General features: G+C 41.6%; 2 protein-coding genes and 1 long non-coding RNA gene across 4 annotated transcripts; all 3 read left to right on the forward strand.

Annotated features, from left to right (window-relative positions):
- Positions 1-8,367, forward strand: LOC127753374 (zinc finger CCCH domain-containing protein 7). Of its 2 annotated transcripts, none has more exons than XM_052278854.1 (11): positions 1-1,298; positions 1,666-1,728; positions 1,847-1,975; positions 2,600-2,650; positions 3,027-3,167; positions 3,280-3,855; positions 3,940-4,058; positions 4,144-4,220; positions 6,116-6,340; positions 6,897-7,054; positions 7,228-8,367. In XM_052278854.1, the coding sequence occupies exons 1-6, from the start codon at positions 156-158 to the stop codon at positions 3,847-3,849; spliced, it is 2,097 nt and encodes a 698-aa protein (XP_052134814.1). In that variant the 5' UTR covers positions 1-155; the 3' UTR covers positions 3,850-3,855; positions 3,940-4,058; positions 4,144-4,220; positions 6,116-6,340; positions 6,897-7,054; positions 7,228-8,367. The 2 variants fall into 2 exon arrangements, with proteins under 2 accessions (XP_052134814.1, XP_052134823.1); XM_052278863.1 differs by having other exon boundaries at positions 6,897-7,024.
- Positions 8,368-8,669: 302 nt separating this feature from the next.
- Positions 8,670-11,826, forward strand: LOC127768429 (uncharacterized). Its single transcript, XR_008016582.1, has 3 exons — positions 8,670-10,717; positions 10,826-11,252; positions 11,450-11,826. It is a non-coding gene; the product is annotated as an uncharacterized LOC127768429 (long non-coding RNA).
- A 7,547-nt stretch (positions 11,827-19,373) lies between these two features.
- On the forward strand, positions 19,374-23,456 carry LOC127782593 (protein indeterminate-domain 7-like). The gene is made up of 3 exons (XM_052309866.1): positions 19,374-20,239; positions 20,333-20,732; positions 22,041-23,456. Exons 1-3 carry the CDS (start codon positions 20,017-20,019, stop codon positions 23,011-23,013), a joined length of 1,596 nt encoding a protein of 531 aa, XP_052165826.1. The 5' UTR covers positions 19,374-20,016; the 3' UTR covers positions 23,014-23,456.
- The last annotated feature ends 252 nt before the right edge of the window (positions 23,457-23,708 follow it).

Below are 23,708 nucleotides of genomic sequence, written 5' to 3' on the forward strand. Positions count from 1 at the left end.
GCCTCTGCCTTTCCCTGCGATGGGTTTTCCTCCTCTCGTCTCGCCGCCACGTCGCCGCCGCTGCCGCCGACGAGCAGCCGCGGCGAGGCGACGCACAGCTCACAGCTGCGAACCCTAAACCCTAGCTCCGACCCACCCATCCAGTCCCTTCCGCCATGGAGGAACCCTCGCCCGTCCCGCCCGCGGCGGCTCCTGCCTCCCTCGCCGCCGCGCCGCCCACCACCGATGTCCTCTCTCGCCGGAGAGCCCATCTCGACAGCGCCTCCTACCGCGCGCTCTCCCGGCTCTTCTCGCACTGCCTCCACCTGCACCCTCCGCGGCACGCGGCACGCCCCGACGCGGAGGTCGAGCCTGCCGCCGCCGCCGCCATCCCTCCCGGCGGCTCCGGCGGGCTTCCCCATGGGGATTCGCCGCCTCCTGCAGACGTGGGAGGCGATCGGGGGAAGAACTTAGAGGTGGAGGTGGCTCTGGGAAACCATGCTCCGCACGAGACGCCTTCGACTTCGGCGTCCCCGGACGCCGCCGTGAACCCTACCACCGATCCCGGCGTGGTGCCGCAGGGGACGGAGGAGGGTAGAGTCGCTGGGGTCGAGCGGGTGGAGGGTGTAGAAGAGGTTGTTTTCGCCGGAGGCACTTCCGGGGAGGCTGATGCCGATGGCGATGAGTTGGGGGCTGGGGCTGGACTGATGGGGGATGACGAGGCTTTGAGGTCGATGCAGGCTTGCTTAGACGGGGAGGATAGTGAATTGGTGATTGAAATGGTTGGTAATGATGATGAGCAATTGCAACTCGATGCGATGATGAACAACTTGTCAGGGTTGATTGATGATGCTAGTGCCTGTGTAATGTCGGCGCAGAGCTGTGGAGTATCTGGAGATAAACTGCAGAGTGATGACAGAGTAGCTGAGGAGGTGAAAGAATTGGGAGCTGGGATTGGCAATGACAGATCTGTGTGCAGTTTAGATCATGGGTCACTGGATGGTGGTGGTGGTTTTGAGGAAGGAGAGATTGAGGGCGACACGCAGAATTTAGATGCAGATGATTCTGGCAATTCAGAGCTTCAAGATGATGTGGAATTGGAAGAGGATTTTGATAGCAGAAGGATAGAGGAGGATGGGTCATGTGGCCATGACTTAAAGAGCAATTTGCATTTGATACCTCAAAAAGGAAATGGCGGCACTGCACGGAACATGCTATGTAATAGCAAGGGTGATTCTCAAATGCATGTTGCCAGGGCGCAAGCAGTCAGTTATGATGAAGTTCTCGATTGGAATGAGACACCTTTGCCTGATGATAAGGTATAGCTTATCTGTCAACCACAAATGCGTACAAGCTTGCCATATTCTCTCTTTTTTTGGTACCCATACGCTGTTTTGTTGCTTCATTGTTTATGCACAATTTTGATTAATTCTTGTTTGATGTTTCATATTAACTGAATTCAGTAGCTTTTTTTAATCATCGCATACATACCTTGCTTGAGTACAATGAATGCAGTTCGAGCGTTCACACTTCATGACTTTCTTTGTAACTTCAAGTTAATCACAGTCAATTTACAATGCAAGATTTTTAAGAACAATATACAATACAATTGATTCGTCTGTGTTAAGATTTTCTTCTTAGCTACGTAAGTATGGATTTTCAGTCTGTTCTATATTAATATTGCAGGCTCTCAAACATGGAAACACAAGAAAGCGCACCTTGACAGAGGAGAGAAAAGCTAAGAAGACGGTATATTCTGATCTCAGGACCATTTGGTTCCAATGTATAAACATTTTTGAACTGTGCATTCAAATAGTTTTTACCTTTAGAAATATTAAGATTTGCTTTCAATGCTATTAATATGCAGAAAACTAAACGAATTAAGAGAGCATTGCAACGGGAAGCCGAAGGGGTGAAAAGACTGAAACTTCAACCAGTTATAAAGCCTAAAGTGGTGAAGGTTTGCCACTTCTACTTGCATGGGAAGTGCCAGCAGGTGAGTCTGTCTCTCAGATCAGACAGATGGTTGTCATCATCTGCTTCACTTTTGGATCGACAAAAATTTATATTCTTTGCTGTTGTAAACTGCACAGCACATGCCCTGGCCTTGAAACATATTGTAGCGATTTTCTGGACACACTGATTATATTTGTGTAATTTAGTGATTAGCCATATCTGTAGCATAGGATGCATATTTTGATTCAGTGTCCACTAGATAGCACCTGGTAACGATTAGCCCTGCCTAGGTCTGTCTATTTGCTGATTAGGCGCTGGTGTGCTGCCTGAGAGCTTAGACCATGATGAACACTGTTTATATAATCATATTGTTTTCATCATGTAACATGTCCACTTTATTCTTGGTATATGTGTTATGTTTTCTATATAAATATGTTACAAAGACTGTAAAAATGCTTTTCACAGGATTTACTTTAATAAAATACTTCCTCTGTTTCATATTATAAGACTTTCTAGCATTGCCCGCATTTATATATATGTTAATGAATCTAGACATATATGTGTGCCTAGATTCATTAGCATCTATATGAATGTGGGCAATGCTAGAAAGTCTTATAACCTTAAATGGATGTAGTACCTAATATTTCTTATTTTTTTATTGCAGGGCAATTTGTGCAAGTTCTCCCATGATACGACACCTTTGACAAAATCTAAGGTATCCATTTCATAGAAGTTTATCACATGCTTGCAGTAATCATAATGTATTATAATAAGATGCATGTATGCTGTTTAATATGTGTGGATATATTCTATGTGGTCTGCCCACACGCAAGCATGAGCTCATTTTGTACGCACCTATGCATACCACCTATTTTTTAGATGAAAATGTGACATCAATATTGAATTTGAACTTTAAAGCATGCACAGAACAGGTTCGCACTGCACATGTTATGAATACGTATCAGTATAGTGCTAAATCATAAACTGAAGTGTACCCAAATCTTGATCCAAGTATTGGTACTAAACTTCCTGTTGTATCTGTCCTTTTGAGGTTTTGCGAATTTTATCCTGATTTTTTTTTGCCTTGACAGCCCTGCACACATTATGCACGTGGTTCTTGTTTGAAAGGAGATGATTGCCCTTATGATCATGAGTTGTCAAAGTACCCTTGCCACAATTTTATGGAAAATGGAATGTGCATCAGAGGTGATAAATGCAAATTTTCTCATGTGGTACGTAATTTAACAAATCATTCACTCTTATTTAATTATTGGTGTTATAGCCTGGTTAAATTTTAATATTAGCAAATGCTGTGAATTAAGCAAGCTTTGCACTCGTTGTCAGATACCAACTGCAGAAGGTCCGTCCACACCAGATGCAAAGAAATCTAATGCGTCATCAGTACCTGAAAAAGCAAATTGCCAAGAGCAAACAAGTCGTCAGAAAACTTCAACAGTATACAGTGGTGAACCTGCAACCTCTGTTCCTATCAAACATCATTCCATCCTTAAAAACCTTGCTGGCATATCAGGAAATGCTCAAAAGGTACCTGTTCGTATACCAAGGGGTATACAGTTTCTTCCTTTCAATAAAGCCAGACCAGATTCTAGCATTTTGCATCAGGATGTTGTGTCCACTGAGAAGCATAAGAATCCAACTGGTGGTCCACATCAGAACTTTGGAAGACCTCAACCCGCAGACGGGAAAAAACTTGGCAAGCACAATGGACATAGATCAGCTCCACTGTTGGATGAAAAAGACTCATCAAAACAAGCTAATCTACATCCATGTTCAGAACCAAAGAAAAATAGTTTGCCTACCACTGCTGCAGTGCCCAGCTCAGTAAGCACTCAGCATGAAGTTTCAGAGGCCTCCAGGATTTTGCAGGCGTTCTTGTTTGGTTCTGGCAATTAGAGAGAAGTATGAATCTACTACTATGCCTTTGATACCTGTAGACTACATATATGCATTGGTAGTTAAATAAATGTTCCTTGAATTTTGCAGCATACTTGGATGTTGTTCAGTGATGAACCCGTGGCCATGAGATTGTGCAGCATTTTTTGTATTCCGCACACCAGTTTTATTGCTGTAACTCCATCTTGCAAGTTGCAACTGCTGATGTGGTATGTCGAAAAGAGAACAACATTGTCTGTGGTGTTTTATTGCGCTTTAGTTACCAATAAATTTCATTCAGGACTTATTTTGCAGAACTTGGGGCAAATATTTACTGTCAGATTTTGAAGATTGGTAACTATCAAATGAATGCACTTCTGTTCAATCCACAGGTTAGTTCCATTTAGTGAATGGTTTTGAAGATGTAGGCCTAGTGTTGTCATAAATGCACTCCTTGCGTCAGTAGTTTCATGAAAAAGTTGACATGATTCGTATGATTCATGGGACACACTTTATGGGCCTGTTCACTTTGATGCCATTTTCAACCTTACCAAATTTTGGTAAAGTTACCAAAAAAGTGGCTACATTTAGTTTGCTGCCAAATTTTGGCAACTATATAAGAAATCCTACCAAAATTTTGGCAAGTTACCAAAATTTTGGCAACTATGCCAAAATTTTGGCAATGCCAAAATTTGGTAAGGTTTTTTTTGGCATCAAAGTGAACAGGCCCTATATGTAGTACTGGGATAATAAAATAAATGTTTATTCTAAACTGTTCCAGGTCATTGTTGATATGCGAACATATATGTCAGTACTATCTGTGACTCAATGATTGCTTTTTTTTTTCTTTTCTAGAAGATGATTGATTAGATTGATGGTTTTAACTTCTCTCGTGCTTAGCTATTAGGAATTCTAGGACATTGTAACATGCATGTTTTTTGGCCTGTAAATGTAGGCCCTGTTAGGATGCTACAGATTTAAAGAACTACTCTATGCAATACTTCAAGTTTGTTGCATCCATGAATACGCCAGTCTTTGAATACTACATTTTTCACATTGTAGCAAAAACCATAGTTTCTTGTTTTGGCAACTGCAGTATTTACCACATTACTGTTTTTTTTTTCAAAAAAGAATTGTTTGGCTAGTTCTATTTAGATATCTTGGGTGCATGGAATTAGAAGATGGGTATGTGAAGCATCAACGTGTACTGACAGATGTCTCTATGCATAGCTTTTTTAACTCCTATGTATCAATGTACCATTGTGTCGTAGGCTCGTAGCCCTAGCTTTTACACATATTAACGATCATTAGCTAATTCAATCTGTAAACCCAGATTTGCTCACATATAAGAGATGGATTTAAAACTACCTTACAGACAGAGTATTATACCCCAAGACTTTGCAATATTTAAAACTGCTGTGGAATCGCTTCACTTTCTTGGTTTACAGAAGAAAAGGAGTCCAGGAGTGGAAAAACCATAGCGTTGAGAAAACTACAGTATTTTCTGTTCTCAAACTAAATACTATAGTACTTTTTGGAAACCACTGTATTCTACGAAAACTCCAAAACTATTACATCCTCAGACAGAGCCCATATTTTTTTTCTTTTGGTCTTATATTTTTATTAGCATTGTACCAATGGATGGCAAATTATACTATAAACTTTATAAGTTTCTAGGTTAACAATATCAAAAAATAATTACCCTCAAATTTTTTAAAAAAGATTCTACAATACTCAATTTTACACGAATCAATCAACATCGACATATATACACGTACTAAAGTTAGTATTTTTTAGAAATGAAAATACACAAATAGCACATGGCACACATGCCTGCATGTATATAGCCACAAAAAATATTCAAGAGTGGGTGGGTGTAGAACACGCCATCAATACAACTTCTATAAGAGTACCTCTTTCCTTCTCATGACCAGATAATAAAGTAGGTTCAACATGATAAAAGTAAATTGTGATTGAATCTTTTTAGAACTTTGGTGACAATTTCTTTCCCATATTGCTGCTGCTTCCCTGTTTTTACTCGTGCACATACTGGAAGTTTTCTTTGTTCATATACTTTTGCGACTCTATGAATTATGATGCCAGTAACAACTGTTTATTTTGTGTGCATGTATTTGTCTGAGTTGTGGAGTGTTATTTTGGAGGTTTATGAGTTCAAGGGCAGGGTCATACATTAGCCGGTGCAAAGTGCATGTGTTCAGGGCCCCAAAAATTAGGGGTCCCCAAATAAATCTATCATTAGTACTAATCAACTATACTTAATTACCAGCAAATTACAAGGCCTAATAAATGAAAAAAGAAAAAGGCCCACAAGGACTACCAGGCCCAAAGACTGTATCGTTGGCTCCTCCATTGCTGCCCACGCGCTACTCGATGGCTTGGTGTCGCGCAGGCATACAACAGCAAATCACAATTCCTAATCTTCATTAGTTTGCAGCAGCAAGAAGCCAACAGTGCAGCAAAAGGGAGTATGCCCGTGTGCATCCATCAGCTCGTGAGTTCACTGTGCCGTCACATTTCCCTACAATTTGTTTTCTTCTCTAAGTTTCAAATTCATGTTATAAACAAGCAGGAAATTATTTGTTTATTTCATCAGTCCTCATCGATCGTGTCTTCTGAAATGTATGATTTTGGTTATGAAATAGGAGTTTATTTGTTCATTTCATCAATCCATATTAAGTGAAGGTATACTTTGGTTCTGCAGTGTTTTTAAAAATTTAGGGCCCCAGTGTTTTGCACATGGGCTTCTAATTCCTAGGTGGATCGTTTTGTTGCTTGTTCCTCTATAACATAATCAACTACGTAGTCTTCTTTTACAGGTTTTAAGTATGTTCCTCAATAAAGGTGACTGTTGAATACACCTAGTTACCATAAAATAAAGGTCAAAACACAATTGTTTCAATATTATTGGATTAAATGCATAATAGGAAACTCAAAAACTAGTGTGCTCTTACTCTTACGTTAAATATGCATCCAAATATCATGTACACTTAAAAACTGCAGGCTTGTAATTGTTTCATGCGATAATTGAATGTTGAATTTATGTGCAGATTTGAATTGGAAAGTTGGTGTTTATCTCTTTGTTTGGGATTATGAAAATGCTAAGCGCCATATGACTTAGTAAAGCAATGGAGATTTGATGTGTCATTCATGTCTGTACAAGGGCTGCTTTTTTGAGGTACCGCTGTTGTCGGGTGGATTCATTACGGTACACATTTCTTTCTGTTGCGCTGTCTATTGAGAGATGATTCCCCATGAACATGGGCATTATACAAAGCAATTTCTCCATCTGCTTTTTTTGTCAAGCATTTAGTGTGCTTATCAGAAGTAGAAAATAAAAGGAATATTAATCTATCAATCTCTCTTTTTGGGGGCTTTCAGGGCATCAAGTTTCTTGAGGCAAAAGCTTTACTCCATTGCCATGTGACGATGGCAGCTAGAAGATTGCCGTTTTAGTCGTCGAACAACATGATGATTTTGGGTTACATCTCTGCCAGAACCATGGGTCCTTCACAGGACACCAGCATCAGCCTCTGGTTTCATCAGTGCAATGGTTTAAGCTTTACATGCACATAGCACTCTGGAATCTGGATTCCGTCCTATCGTTTGGTTCAGAATTGCTTGTGAAACTATCCGTGGAGGCCGTGGGGCACAAGTGCAGAAGATAAGGGGCCCCAGTTATGAGCTGGAACGTGTGATCGTTGCTTGCTACATCTCAAACATGGTTTGGATCTGTCCGTGCCTAGTTGCTGTCAAAATCCCGGGTGTTGTTGCATCGGTTCAGAGTTACATTTCACATGATCGCTGGGAGGGCTCACATGGCCGTTTCATCAGTCCGGGCTTGCCATGCGAAGCAATCACCTGAACTACATGTCCCTCTCTACTGCTGCTATCACATGCCCAAGTGACAGCGACTGTCTACTATCTCACTAAACAGTCAAATCTTTTTGCTCCTGATGAAAATGAATTGATCTTAGCAACCGTCCGTTCATTCCGATGGCCTTTTCATTAGAGGTAGTTAAGATGGAACTGTCAGTTTTTTTTTACCTGGTTTTACCACCGTATATGAGAGAGTCGTGGCTGTGTTGGCTTGTTATCTCGGTGGTCAGTTGCTCGAATATTTGTCAGTGGTGAAAGCAACCGACTAGAAAAGACCTGAACAACCTGTATGCGTTGGGTGACACTGGAGATGGATAAGCAAGTTCCTTGGCATGTCAATTCAGGCGAAAACGGAAGGCCCCAAAGAAATAGAGCTGTGGAGGGTAGCTACTTGGTCGCTTTCCTTGATATTATCATTGTGTCTGCGTTGGAGATAAAGCAAGTCCTTGAGTATTTATCCGGCCCGAACTGTGCAACTAGATATAATAGAAAAAAAGGAAGGGTAAATTTTGCAAAACTATAGATATCTCAAATCAAACTATTGTAAATTTATAAGGCGTTGTATGTATATCACAAAGTTATCATAGATTTTTACCAAATTTGTTATGAAACTATACATTTATAAGATGAAGTATTGCAAAACTATAGTTTCAATGATTAAATTATCTTGAAATTATAGACTTTAGAGTTTAAACCCTTAGCATTAATATTTTGATTTATTTACCTCGGTACTAATGTTTTGTTGGAGCAACAAAAGATATAGTTTTGTTACAAATTTAGTGTCAAATATGTATTTTGTGATACTCTGTCAAGTGTATATATAATTTTACAATAGTTTAAAATTTTATAAAATTTAGTTCCATCTATTTTTTATAAAATTTACTCTACTCAAAACTGAAATTGAAGAATATGGATAAAAAAAGAAAGAAATTTACTCTCATTTGTTTTAGTTTTTTTCTTACAAAAAAAACGCTTTTTCCTATTAGTACGCGCAATAAATGGAAATCAATCAAGAATAAATACTCAACCTCACTAAATTCTCCACATGTGTGTAATATTCGTCGGTATCTCTCTAAAGTGAAAAACATCTTTATGCGTAATAGCATCTACCTTAATTTTTTTTTCATGGTAGTTAGTGACTAGCAAATTGAAAATCACACAGGATATGAAGAAGTTAAAAAAAAAAAGTTCAAATACCCCCCTAAGCTTGAAAACCCAAATTAACCCAAAGGAAAACAAAACGAGTGAAAAAGAATAAAATAGGAAATTACTGCCCATTTCCACCGCTGACTGTCCTACTACCCTGAAGCCTCTTCCGATCACCTCCGCCGGATTTGAGCACGCCGGCCGGCGAGGCCCGCCTCATCACCGCCAGGGCGGCGGCGCTCCCCTCTCTGCCTTCTCGCCGTCGAGGTATTGAGAACTATGGCCCCTGCAACCTACAATCCTCCGGCATCAGCAGGTCAGTTTTTTTTATCATTCAAGAATCTCTCTCGCTCCCCTAACAATGGCGAACGTCAAGTAAGCAAAATTCATTTCTTTTTCTCCCTCTTTTTCTCTCTTTCTTTTTTTCCATTTGTTTACATGCTGGTGGCCAGTAATTGCAATTCAACTCTGCCCTCGACAAAATATGCAACACTGACAACCGAATTCATTTCACCGGACAAAGGAAAATAAATATCTCCATTCTGTAGCTCACATGCATGCTTGGCTTCAAACACAGTTTCAGTTCAAGAAAACCTGCTTCACACAATAAATCCCTTGGCTCCTTTCAAGATTGCTGCTAGTGTGTGTGTGTGGCAGGTTACCCTTTTGTCATCTTGAGCAGCAGATGTCAGAGAAGATTTCTGCTGTTTTTATTCAGTCAACGATTTGACTCATTAAAACAGACCAATGCATGTTAGGATGATCATAGCAAAAGCTCTCTGCTTGTCCTAGTTCTTTTGGAAAAGGGAAATGACTTGTTGAGTCATTTCTGCCTTTGCTCACCATTTATATTCATGATGAATCTCTGCCTCAGCTTCCTTCTTGTTTTGTCCTCCTTCAGAATCATGACATTTGACACTAACTGCTTTCTAGCTATATTATGAATTGTCATTTCTTTCACACAAAAGAACAAGGAAAAAAGAAGAAGAAGATATGGTATGCCTCCACTCAAAATGAAAAAGGCTAGAAATTAGGAAACAATGAGCTTGCGTCCTTCTTCCTGGATATAAATTGTTTCATATGACATGATTTGTCTGCTGAGTGCTGACCTGAACTTCGCGGCATTATCTAGTACTACAAGCTTTTGGACCTAACCACTTATCAGAAAATTCCAGAGTCCATTTATGTCTTGATCAGTTCTACTTCAATAACTATATGGTATGTGCAAACTTTTTCTCTTTTTTGACCTTTTTTCTGCTGACCTGTTTTTGTCTCATGGGACCAAACCAAACTGAATATTCAGAATGTTTTCATTCTAGTTTTCAAAAAAGAGCTGAATTTTGACTGCGCCTACATTCGTTGATCGGCGATCGCTGTCCCGACACCGTTTTATTTCTTGTCTTTCTCACTTGCACTGCACTTGAATTAATCCTCCACAGGGGCTGGCTGACAAACACAGATCCACTGGGACATCTGCTTCATCAAACTGGCACACACCCTCCCCTCAGCAAACAGCAACTCCTCCTGAATCCGTTTCAGTTCATGTCTGAAGTCCAAGGCCTCTCTGCATTTCAGCTGCTACAGTTCTCCTGGGACAAGCCTGCTCCTGTTAAATTGCTAATAGGATACTTCCTGTTTGTATGGTGTACAGTGTACTGTACTGTTATTTAACTGTGGTTAATTTAAACAGGTCATTCTGCTCTATATGATTGAGCCAAATGCACATAGGAAGAACAGCGCGAGATAGAAGAACCGGGGGCGAATGCAAAAGAATAATGATGTTAGTTACATGTCTTTTTCATGCCTTGTCAGTCAGTAATAAGAAACTTTAAATGCCATATTTCAGGTATTTACATGTCTGAATCAAATCCGAGATTAACTATTCTAGTATGTGTATTTATTTACATGTCCAAATCATAGCCTTGACCATTCATGTCTTTATTTTCCCCCTCAGATTATCATGAAGGAAATCTATGAGCAAACAGCTAGCAGCTTTTATTATTGATAGACTTGGCCCTGGCTAGTCATTTGGAGCAGCAGGGTTTAGGAAATTATGGGTCTCTAAACCTCTGGAGATTGGCCAATTGTCAGTGCCATCTAGCTCATATTGTACTGTACATCTCTTTCTTGAATCTGTACCAGTGACAGAACAATGGCATCATCAGTATATTATCCTACCAAACCACAGTTTTCCTTGGACAGATTTGCAGCTAAGGTTGCTGTCACCACCCTACATTCTCAGTTAGAAACGGAGCCAAGCATCCAAGAACACCTACAACTTGGCGACAACGACGAATTCGATTATCTGTGAAGCCTGATCAGTGGCTTGTCCTCATGTTCATCAAAAAATAAATAAATCCAAGCAAGCAATTATCATCAAGGTGTTATGCATTTCATAATATCCTCCTCCTCCTCCTATCATCTTCTTATGTCCATCTCTTGTACTAACAAACTAACCATTCGTCCTTCCAATTTTGTTGTGTTCTTGTTTGCCTTGTGGATCAGAAGATCCAGTTTTCAGGGGTCCCTGTTGCTGAATCCTTAGCTTTTCTTCTTCTCCATGTTGGTGTGTTTTCAGGGTCTCCAGATTCAAAAACTGCGACTGCAAGAGGGGGAGGAGCATGTCCTTGTCCTGATGCAGACTTTGCTTATATTCTGGCTCATAATTCGCGCCTTGACCGCATTTTTTTAAAAAAATCATACGTGAATAGAAATTCAAGCATATCGATATCGATGTCGATATGGGTTGGAAAAGGAAGAGGAGAAAAGAACCACCATCTTCTGAAGAAATTTTTGGTAAGTCTGAATGAATGAAAGAATGATTGTGATTGATTGGTTGCTAAATACACAATTCTTGCACTCGTGTGATGGCATGCTCACACTTTGCAAACAACTCTTATTTTGGTTGTGCTGTTTGACTCGATTCAGAGCAAAGGCACTACTAAAAAGCCAAAGCCCGTGCCAATTATCTGCTAATGATTGGTGTTCATGTGTGCTTCCTCTTTTTGGCCGTCTTGTAGTAGCTGGGAAAAAGTTTTTTGCATCTGATCTCTTTGGATGCTAAAGAATGGCAGCTTTGCAAACCATCTGAATGATGATTTGCTGCAGAAAAAAAAAATAAAAGTGTTGGATGGATCAGGAAGTCATGTGTTGGATGAGTGCTTTTTCTAGCCTAGCCCAAAAGGACCAAAGCAAAAAAGACAGGCAGCTTGTGTACAAATGTACATGTACATGTGCTTCTGATCAAAAGGTGAATTGGGATTTAGGAGTGTTCCATTGCTTCAGGAGTAATGCTTTTTTGTTGTTCCACAAAAAGGGTGAGAGATTTAAACAAAACCTCTGACAAGACATCATGTGAAGGTGTAGCAGTTTTATGACACAAACTGTTAGTATTTACCCTACCAGTTTCAACGGGAAAACAAGTAGTACTATTTGTCAATCCATCTCAAATTTCAAAATTCAAAAATTATCCCTAAATAAGTGAATATTGTTTGCCAATCCAAAATTTCTTCCAACCTCTAATTTAAAAATTATATATATTTATTATACCCTCAACTACAGCCCACTAGTGACATCTCTATTAGTTTAGGGCATCTAGGTCATTTACCTTCTCTCATAATTGACTCATAAGTAATAAAGTGATCAGTTATTTTGGGATATAGGATAAATATATTCGGGAAATACTTACTACCTGAGACCTAAGTACGAAAGCTCAATTTACAAGGGGAAAATGACATATGAGATACTATTCACAAGTCAAATGACATCCCAGCGGTTAAAACCACTTGAATTCGGGAAGGGGAGATCACATGTTCGAGTCCGTATGCTAACTAAGGGTTTATGGGACTGTCGGGTATAAACTCAGACCGCTAGGGTTTCATGTAGCCAGCGTGTCTAAGCTGTTTACAACAATCATATCTCTATATCGTTTTTTTCCTTGCGTGTTGAATAAAAACCTTTTTTGAAAAAAAAAAGAAATACTAGCAAGAATTCCGCAAAGCCGACACGTTGGCCGCACACGGTTTGTGAGACGGCCCCACCCGTCAGCCACCCATCGAGGCCGGAACCGGAACCCCGCCGTGTGCACCTAGCAATTATGCCCATGGATCACGAGGATGAGGTGGCACATGGTATGTCCGTCCCCTCTTGACGCTTGTCCGGATGCCATCAGGGGAATATAATACAGCAGAATCAGACAGCGACCACAGCTCTCTCTCTCTCTCTCTCTCTCTGCTAATCACCAGTGTTAACCCCTGCTCCACTCTGCTCCAGTGGCCCCTGATTAGGCAGCTCCTCCTCACGCTAATCACCGTTGGTTAAGATTAATTAATATTTCTTTTACATGGCTAATCCCATCAGTTATCACCATTGAGGGGATGACGCGTGGGCCCCACACTGATGCAACCGGCCGGCGACATGATAGCTCCAAAAAGTTCCTAATCTAATCTCTAATCCGGCCTAGCTGCTAGTTTGCCTGAGAGATCAAGCATTAAGATAAATTAATCAGGATTAACTTTTTAATTAATTAGCGGTTAACTTTTCGCACTAGGCTCCTGGCGAATCTTTGGGTTTTTTTTCTTAATTAATTATAGGGGTTTGGAAGACACGGAAGGCTAATTAAGCTTGGCTTACGTACACGTATGTATGTTGGGTGGGCGGCGGTATTTGTTTTGCTTTTATTTTTTTATCTCGGATAAATTAATTTGATAGAAATGCACCATGTTATCAAGTGGATGGAATCCTATGTGACATTTTATAAAGAAATAAATTAAAAATTACAGGTATTATTATTTAAGTATATACTATCAGGTTTAGTACTGCTTGTGCAAGCTCCCTCTAAAAAAAAGTTCTCTCTTTCATTTAGCACAAGTTGTGCACAATACATTCTTTTTTTTACAGTTTGCTTTGAATACAGACACAAACTTTGTGGTGAAGATCAAGGAATGTATTATTGTTTTTTACAGCTCAGACAAGGAAAGCTGGTATGTATGCATTTTTTTACACGATAATTATATTAGTTTGAACTTTGAAGCCGTTTGATTTATGGAACTGTTATTCGGTTGGTGCAAACGGCAGAGTAACACTGCACTGTACCAGCCATCAATTATTGTAGAAGTCATCCTTAGACTTCCTCTCCCCTTTGCTTTTCTCAAAGGGTGAAAGGGTAGAAAGTCATTTAAATATATTTTATCCTATATATATGTCTATATAGTTTATTCCCACTAAATACAATTAAAATTGTTTTCCTCTTCTCTTATTGCACCACATTAGCTCAATAAATTTCATCAATTAGATCAAAGTTTAGAGCTCCAGATCACCCCAAAGTACCTTTACTATTGACCATTTGATTATTCTTCGCAGATTATTTCAGTTTTATACATTATACCGCTTGAATTTACCTCATAGCCATATATAATTATCTCTATTTAATCTAGAAGTTGATCAGCCACATCCATCATCAATTCTAGACCAGTGTTGCTATATGTCATGTTAATATCATGTAAAGAAACAGTTAAAAACATCATGTAAAAAAAGACAACACTCAGTTCTGTTTTGACAACCAAATGGACTAGCAATCGATTATTAATTATATCAGCATATTATGATCTTATATCTTTTGTTAGTTCATATCAAGTTGTGACATGCTTATAATATACACAATATCTTCTAATTTCATCTCAATGATTTGCTTATTTTAATTTCATAAAGATTTTCACAACAACGTGCAGGGTATCATCTAGCAGTATATCTTAAATCCTGTGCACATATGTAAAGGACTAAAATTTTATTAACTGATTGTATGGATATACAGCATGACTTATATTTCATAGAGGGACACTAGAAACTATTTTCACAAACACATGGGTTTCATTTTTACTGATGAGCTATAAGAAAATCCTCTTATAATAACAATGATGGTCATGTAGTCTAAAACCCTATCCAAAAGTTGATTCGCACATATAGCAGTTTCTCCACTGGCATTTTGTTAGAGACAGTCCATCGACCTACCTCTGCAAACGGATTTTACCCACCTGTGAAAATGTTTTTTTAAGTAGCGGAAACATTTGATTACATAAGAGGAATTATAATTGGTAATAACCTAATATATATTGTTTTTACGACTTATCTAAAAAATAGAATTGGCCCATGCATATAAACATGGGCGAATTCAGGCTATAAATTTCATATAAAGGCTTAAGCCCTAGCCCTAGGAATCAAACTCTATGTAAATTTCATATAAATTTTATAGGAGCATATAAATTTAGAGTAAATTTTACAAAACTATTGGTACTTTGACTAAATTATCATAACACTATAGATTTAAAGTGTTGTATCATAAAACTACATATTTAATATAAGATTTATCACCAAACCATACATTTAAGGCCAAGTATAAAAAACTACAGCTTGAGTATTGGAGTTATCACAAAACACAGATGCCACTACTATTATGTTAAGAGTTACAAATGTTGTAGTTATGCACTTTGTACAAAACATATTGTTTTTTGATCTTCCATCTTAAATTTGTAGTTATTTCGTAACTTCAGCCCTGAATATGTAGTTTTTCGACACATCACCTTAAATCTGTAGTTTTATGATAGTTTGGTTGAAGTATATATATAGTTTTGTGAAATCTAGTCATAAATTTATAAGGAATTAGGATAAAATAACAAAGTTGAGCCATAGGCTTAGCTTCTGGCTGGCTCCGCCCCCGCATATAGAAATTGTGCAGAGGTTGGAAGATTTATTATTATTATTTTCTCTATGTTAAAGTTCTAAATACTTGTGCAATTACAAGTTTCAGGTCACGAGACAATTAGACTGAATCTTCTTACCCGCCCCCTATGTTCTTCACTCACAATCTCGGCGCGTCAGTGATGGACGAAAGTTCATCGTTGGAACTCCCAAAACAATGATACTAGAAACTATGAAAAAAAAGGAACATCTGAGTTGACGCAAAAACGACTACTAAATTTTAGATCCCACCCTAAAATTTTATAGCATATCACATCGAACGTTTGAACACCTGTATGAAGTATTAAATATAGGCTAAAAAAATAACTAATTATATAGATCATGACTAATTTACGAGACGAATCTTTTAAGCCTAATTTCTCCATGATTTGACAATGTGGTGCTACAGTAAACATTTACTAATGATGGATTAATTAGGCTTAACAAATTAGTCTCGTAGTTGGATTCTGTAATTAGTTTTTTTATTAGTGCCCGAACATACCATACAACATTCTATATAATGCCCAATGTGACACGCTAAAACTTTACAACCCTAATCTAAACACCCCTAATATTTTTGTGAAAAATACACTCCATTTCTCCACTCGGTGCACTACGTACTGTAGGCCCATGTAGCCTAGTATTTGCTTCTGTCAAGATTCCCCATCTACACATAAATGCACCATATCTAAAAAAAAAGTGTGCGCAAAAATATACTCCTACTACACTGTTCAATGGAGCATGTTGCATCACATAACTGGCACCACCCTAAAAACAGTAGCATGCAACAACATGCATAAAAAAAAAGAGGCTTGGTAACTTTTTTTTTATCTCTTTCAGGTGAAAACTATAGCTGACATTGTGGGCCCCACCCTCTCATTCTTCACATTGTGATATGTGGTGACCCCCACCAGAGACCCTAAAAAAGTTTAAGCCAGTGGTTGCATGTGCATGCTTTGCATTGGACTGTCAAATGTCCAAATCCTTTTTTTAACCAGAGACCCTACATCATTCTTTTTTATGCTCCTATAAGCTTTAAGATGCCTCCCAAATGTCTTCTTGGGGCTGTCGAAATGCTTCAGTCTCAATCTTATGCATGTCCATGAATCTTTTGGAGGTTCTCTAGTCTAGGGGATCAAACCATCAGATCACAAAGCATGATTTTTAAGGTAAAGTCATTTTATGCATGGATCACTGCAAAAAGTTTCAGATTGTACTACTGTACTACTTCTAGCTAGTACTAGTACTCACCACTAATCTTACAGGATTAGTAGTGTCATCACTGTACATTAATAGCAAAATTCTCTTTCTTGATTCTGTTCCTGCAAAGTGTTTTTTACCTGCAGTAAAAAGTACACCTGGGCTGGTGGCACCCTACACAACACAAGCACAAGAGTATGCATGCTTTTGAGTGTCACATGAAGCTCCTAGGCTGCAGTCACCAGCTAACTTTGGAAAATACGTCTCCATCTTTTTGAGAGGAGCAGTACTACCAAAATCCTTGATGCCATTGCCAAACACCCTAGTGCAGTGTGCAGTGTATAGCTTGCTGCATCCTACTACTACTCACCCATCTGGTTACTCATCCTACCAGCTACTACTCCTACTAGTAGTACAGTAGTATAGTACTAGCACTGTTGCTGTGCACTGCCACTGTTACTTGCCTTGTGAACAAGCAACACCCATCACTTAGTTAAGCCTCAATAATCATTGCTTTAATTAATCTTTCTATTTTGTCTAATGCTACCCAGTTTATGTTTGGAGAGTTTCTGGCAGCTGTTTGCTGTAGCTTTCCTCCATAATCTCTGGCTCCCAAAACAGTCAATAGGCTTGATTAGAGAGTTTTTAGCAGCTGTATCTTTTTTCATAATTTCGAAAAGTTGTAGTCATACAATTTAGAAAGTTAACTAGAAGTCAAGCTGGTTTTCTTAGCTTTTTTAATTCTCACCGGTTGGATTCTCACTAACTGTTTCTCAAAATTTAAAGCTCTTGCCATTAGACCCTATATTTTCACATAGACTTTAAAAAATCTAGTTGTAACATATAGAGAATGATAAAAGAAACTAGAAGTTTGGTACCTAGTTTTTTCATATTCTACACTTATCAGAATCTCGAGTTCTGTTAAACATGGCTGATACTGGAGTATTAGCTAGGGCCTTTTTGTTCCATGGGCTAATTATTAGCCCCCACCTTTTAGCCCTAAATTAGCTCCCAAAGATCCAAACATGTGGGCTAATTTGGAACTAAAGTGAATTATTCCCCCTCAAAACATTAGCCCCTCAAAGGAGGTGTTAATGAGACTAATTTTCTGTGGGGACCATAAAAAAGCAGCCATCTCTCTCCTCTCTTTCTACTCTCTCTCTCTCTCCACCTTTAAGCATTGAATTAGCCCATGGATCCAAACATGCCGTCCTAGACTAATGTTTAGCTTACCAATTCATAACTAAACATTAGCTCTGGGCTAATCTTTCAAATAGGGCCTAGTAGTAGCTGGGATGGATGTATCAGATGAGCACATTTGCTTGCTTAATTAGGTCGCATTAAATTCCCATGCACAGACAATCCTTGAACTTCCCTAGGTTCTCTTTCTCCCCCTCATCAGGTCAATTGGAAACTCATCATTCTATGATGTACTTCCACCTCAAGAGAACAAAAGAGAAAAAGGAGTGTTTATTTAATGCTCCATCTTTCATGAACAAATGACAAAGAAATAAACTACTAATTAATTAAAAACTGATAGTACTACTGCAGCAAGATCAGCTGTGGGTCTTGCAAAACCAAAGCAACTCTGAAGATATAATCCCATGGACAAATAACTGGTCCATGACAGGATAGGATTTCTACTATTTTTGAATTACGACCATCCATGATATGCATGGGGCCCAGGGTGACTCATCAAGAGAGAGAGAGGATGGGAAAAAAAAATAAGAATGATAAATCACACATGGCAATGTAAAAAAAATATATTGGCATATGCATGAATGTGAATTAGCATTATGGTTGGTGTGTACATGTATGAGTACTATTATATATCATATGTATTGTTGCTATCACATACATTGAGTGCAGGCCCTGGAATTTATAAAACAAATGTGATAAAATTGGAATCTACCTGTCTAGCTTATTGTTCCATTGATGCATACTTATCTCTGGTGTACCAACCAAGTAGGTGTACAACAGGTTAGATAAATAAAAAGAAAGAAGAAATGCAAGAGTTGATCATCAGGGACGGACGGTATCTGCACTTGTAAGGAGACAAGGGAAAAGACAGAAAAGCTCAACATCAGTGTAGCATTGTTAGGAGTGTTGTGTGATTTTGTGATTCAGGCACAAACCCAAACAGTTGCTCCTCATCTCTACTCTGTAGTACACAATTCTACTAGCTATAGCTAGTGCTGGTTCATCTACTACCAGTACACTGTTCTTGCCTCATGCAGATGCAGCTTCCTTGAGAATGCATAAAACAGTTTTCTCACTGTGATATTGTGATATGTACACTAGTCATGCATTCTCAAGACTTGATTTTTTTTAAATTGAAATATCTATTCAAGATTGATATAAACAACCCCTTGGCTTACTGATCAAAATTAACCAGTGAGAGCACATGTAGTAAAAAAGCTATTGGCACTGTGGTAATTACTCAAGTGAAAAAAAAAGGGGTTCAATTTTTGTTTCTTCTGCAAGCAAGAAAAGTGAAGAAGCTAGTCTGAAGAAAGTCTGAACTGCTCTACAAATCTTTTTAATCTTTTTAGCTGGCTCACACAGGGCCCTGAAAGTAAAGTATAGGATCAACAGGCAGGAGCAGATAAAGAGGAGGAGGAAGAAGAAAAGGGATTTGGTTTTTGGTGCCCTTCTCTTCTTCCATTTGCTCAGCTTTGCTTCTCCACTCTCCCCTCCGGCTACTTCAGCTGCTGCCTGCCAAGCAACACACTGCTACTGCTCCTCTCTCTCCCCCAATCCTTTGATCTCTCTCTCTCTCTCATGGCTGCTGCTTGCCTGGCTAGCTAGCTTCCAGCTGCTTGCTTCTCTCTCTCTCTCTCTTCTCTTGAGCATCCTTGTTGTGTTCTACACTTGGTGATGCTGCTGCTTCTGCTCTGAGTGTGTGTAGACTGTAGAGAGAGAGAGGAGGAGGAGGAGGAAGGGAAAGAAAGAAGAATCTGAAAATTGCTTTAGAGTCATTGACCACCCTAGTTTCCTCCTTGTTTGTCCCCCCCCCTCCCCTCCTCCTTGTTTGTTCCTTCCTTGAGATTCTCTGAACTCCCTTCATCCTACATGCCCTCCTGTCTCCTGCCTCCATTCTTCAGTTTTAATGCATCCTCTTCATCACTTCACTTGAGCCTCCCAAAATTCATTGCTTCCATGGTGAGGCAGATGCTGCGTGCCATGTAGCAAGAAAAGATCGAAGCTCCTATGTTTCATCACCATCTTCAGCAGCAGCAGCAGCAGGAGGAGGAGGAGGGAGGAGGATTGTTCTTGGTGGAAGAGGCCGCCGAGGCAGCAGATCAGCAGCAGGAGAGCAGCATGTCCAACCTGACCTCCTCCGCCTCCACCGCGCCGCCGCCGCCGCCGCCATCCTCCGGCAACAACGGCAACAACAGCAACAAGAGGAAGCGCAGCCTCCCGGGCAACCCAGGTGCGTTCTTGTATAGCTAGCTCCTCGATCGATCCGGGCTCCGTTAATTTTCTCGGCAATTAAGCGAAAGCAATTGATCGAACCTATATATAGACCCGGAGGCGGAGGTGGTGGCGCTGTCGCCGGCGACGCTGATGGCGACGAACAGGTTCGTGTGCGAGATCTGCGGGAAGGGGTTCCAGAGGGACCAGAACCTGCAGCTGCACCGGCGGGGGCACAACCTGCCGTGGAAGCTGAAGCAGCGGGGGAGCAAGGAGGCGGTGAGGAAGAAGGTGTACATCTGCCCGGAGGCCAGCTGCGTCCACCACGACCCCTCCCGCGCCCTCGGCGACCTCACCGGCATCAAGAAGCACTTCTTCCGCAAGCACGGCGAGAAGAAGTGGAAGTGCGACAAGTGCTCCAAGAAGTACGCCGTCCACTCCGACTGGAAGGCCCACTCCAAGATCTGCGGCACCCGCGAGTACAAGTGCGATTGCGGCACCATCTTCTCCAGGTCCTTCTTCTTCCTCCCTCCTCCTCCATCTTGCTTGCTTCCATCCATCCATGGCGATCGATTGCAGCACTTGCACTCCTACTGCCTTCTGCTCAGATATACCTGCCTTGGCTGGCTTGCCGTGCTCCTTTCTCATTGCCACTTTGCCAGTAATCCAGTGTTCTTGCTGCCGCCTGCGCTTTCAGTTGGCACAGTGACGAGTAGGAATCGAAGCAGCCTATAAGATGAGCGTTTGTTAGTGTTAACACACCTGTAATCATCCAATAATTAGGGCAGCGATAGATATACCGGTTGTTGATTAACCAGCAACAACCATGTGCCCATCCCTGCCGCGAGCATCTAGCCGAAAAGATTTGTGAACAGTGGCAACTAGTACGTAGCTTAGCTAGCTGCTCGCTGCAGCAGCGAAACAAGCAAAGAAAAGAAGCCATATCGATCGATCGACATCGACATCGAGATCGAGATTGGAGTCGTTTCTTGCCTCTTCTTCTTCTTTTTGTTTCTTGGCTTGTGCTGCCACTGCCATCCATGGCTGAAACCTCCTTTGGATTGATCCGGGCTGATGAATGCGCACGGTGCAGAACCCGATGGAGACGACGACGACGCTACTAGTGGTAGCTAGGTTGGTGGTAGTACTACTGGCTTGTGCGTATGCGCGTGTCTGTTTGCATTGCGTCCGTGTGATGAGAGAGAGAAATGAGAGATTGGGAAACAAACAAGCAGCAAAGCTATTTGCCCATAGGACAAAAGGAAAGCAAAGCTATGCCCATAGGACAAAGGAAGGAGGGGAGATCTGAGCTTGATGATGATGAGCTATGGCTAGCTAGCTGTGGTGGCAGCTGATGATGCTGAGCCATGGAGGAAGAAAGAGAGGAGGAGGAGAAAGAAATTCAGACATGTGAATCTCTTTGCAGTCGTCTGCATCCTGCTCCTGCATGGATGGATGGATGGCTTTTCCATCTCTCTCTCTCCCAGGCTTTGCCTATGCTGTTCATCCTAGCCACTATTCCTCCTGCCTAATTGCCTACTCCACTCTACTCTGCAAGAGTGTTCATGCATGGCTATCTCTCTGTGTTGTCACTTCCATGGAGTTCATTCTAGCTTGAGCATCTCTCTCTATCCTTTTTTTTTTTTTGAGATGGCTATAGGTGTAGTAGGAGTGTAGATGCAACAATGACAAGTGAGCAAGAATACGGGGGAAAATATGATATCTTTGGCTTTTGGCCTTTTGAAATTTGATGTTTTTTGGTTTTGGTGTGATCCGTGTGGTTTTTGATGTGTGTCTTTCGGTTCTTGCATTGCATGCAGGCGTGACAGCTTCATCACGCACCGGGCGTTCTGCGACGCGCTCACCGAGGAGAGCGCCAAGGCCATCGGCGGCATCCCCGCCGCCGCCATGGCCGCGCCGGGGCACCACCACCACCACCACCACCAGCTGCTCTTCTCGCCGCCGCCGGTCATGGCGCACCACCAGGAGCTCGCCGCGCTGCAGGAGCAGCAGCAGCAGCAGCATCACCAGGATGTCATGCAGTCGCCGCACCAGCATCAGCAGCAGCAGCTGGTGCAGCAGAACTGCGGGTACGCCGTGAAGCCGGAGATGGCGCCGTGGCCGACGACGATGCCCTACGACCACCACCACCCGCTGCTGCAGCCGCTCTGCAACGCCAACGCCGCCGCCACGGCGCAGAGCTCGGCCACGTCCGCGCCACCGACGACGCCGCAGCTGCCCGCCGCCGCCGCCGCCGCCGCGCACCTGTCCGCCACGGCGCTGCTGCAGAAGGCGGCGCAGATGGGCGCGACCATCGGCGGCGCGGGCACCGGCGCCGCGGGCGCTCACTACGCCCACATGGCGTCCCCGGCGGGCGCGGGCGCGCCGGCCGGCGGCAGCGCCACCTTCGGCCTCGGCCTGTCGTGCCTCAACACCCACCAGGACGGCGGCGGCGGCGGAGGCAACGGCCTCATCCCGGCCGGGATGATGGGCCACCTCGCAAGAACCGCCTCCCACGGCCGGAGCGGCGAGGACGTAGCCGGCGCCGGCGGCGGTGGCGGCGACGGCATGACGAGGGACTTCCTCGGCCTCCGCGCCTTCTCCCACCGCGACATCCTCCTCGCCGGCTTCGACTCGTCGTGCATGGGCCACGTGAACGCCGCCGCCGGCATGGCCGGCTACGAGCCACCACCACCGCACCATGGACAGCCACAGCACCAGCACCAGCAGCAGCAGCAGCAACAGCAAGGCGGCAGCAACGAGCCATGGCATGGCATGGGCAGCCATAGCTAAGCTAAGCTACTTTAGCCATAGCCATTTCTTCTTCCTTCCTCTCATCAGCTAGCCATGCATCACACTTGCCACCACCACCATTGCCTTGCTCTTAGCTAGGGTCAGGCCATCACTGCTTTTGCTATACTACTCTAGTGCAAAGATGCCTTTTTTGAAATGGGTAAATCTCTCTCATATTTCTCCTCTCCTTTTTAAACATCTTGTGTTTATGATATAATCTCATGATCTTGGAAGCTAAGCAAGCAAGTAAAAGCAGCCATGGCGAAGGCATGGATGGATGGATATGATACGGTACTGCAGGCAATCAGTCAGGGAGTTTGTAATTTTTTGTTCGTTTGGTAGGAGGAGAGAACTGTATAAGCTAAGCACGAATCAGGTGAAGGAAAAACTAAAGCTATGTGACAATCAATAATAATACATGCACCCATCATCTCTTTTTTGTATACTCTAGTAATATATTTCTTCTTATTTTTCAATTGCACTTCACTAGAAAACTTACAATTATATATCACCCTCTCAGTTGCATTCCAATAATGTGATGTGATGCATTCCTTTTTGGGAGTAATATATGAACTCTATATAGGGATATAGGAGTATGATGAATGAACTGATCAGTCATTTTCTATATAGATTTTTAAGAAAATATTAGCTTGGAGTAGCTAGGAAGATATCCCATACTAATAATTTTGAGATGG

The sequence above is a fragment of the Oryza glaberrima genome, chromosome 1, assembly GCF_000147395.1.
Source record: "Oryza glaberrima chromosome 1, OglaRS2, whole genome shotgun sequence".
Lineage (NCBI taxonomy): Eukaryota > Viridiplantae > Streptophyta > Magnoliopsida > Poales > Poaceae > Oryza > Oryza glaberrima.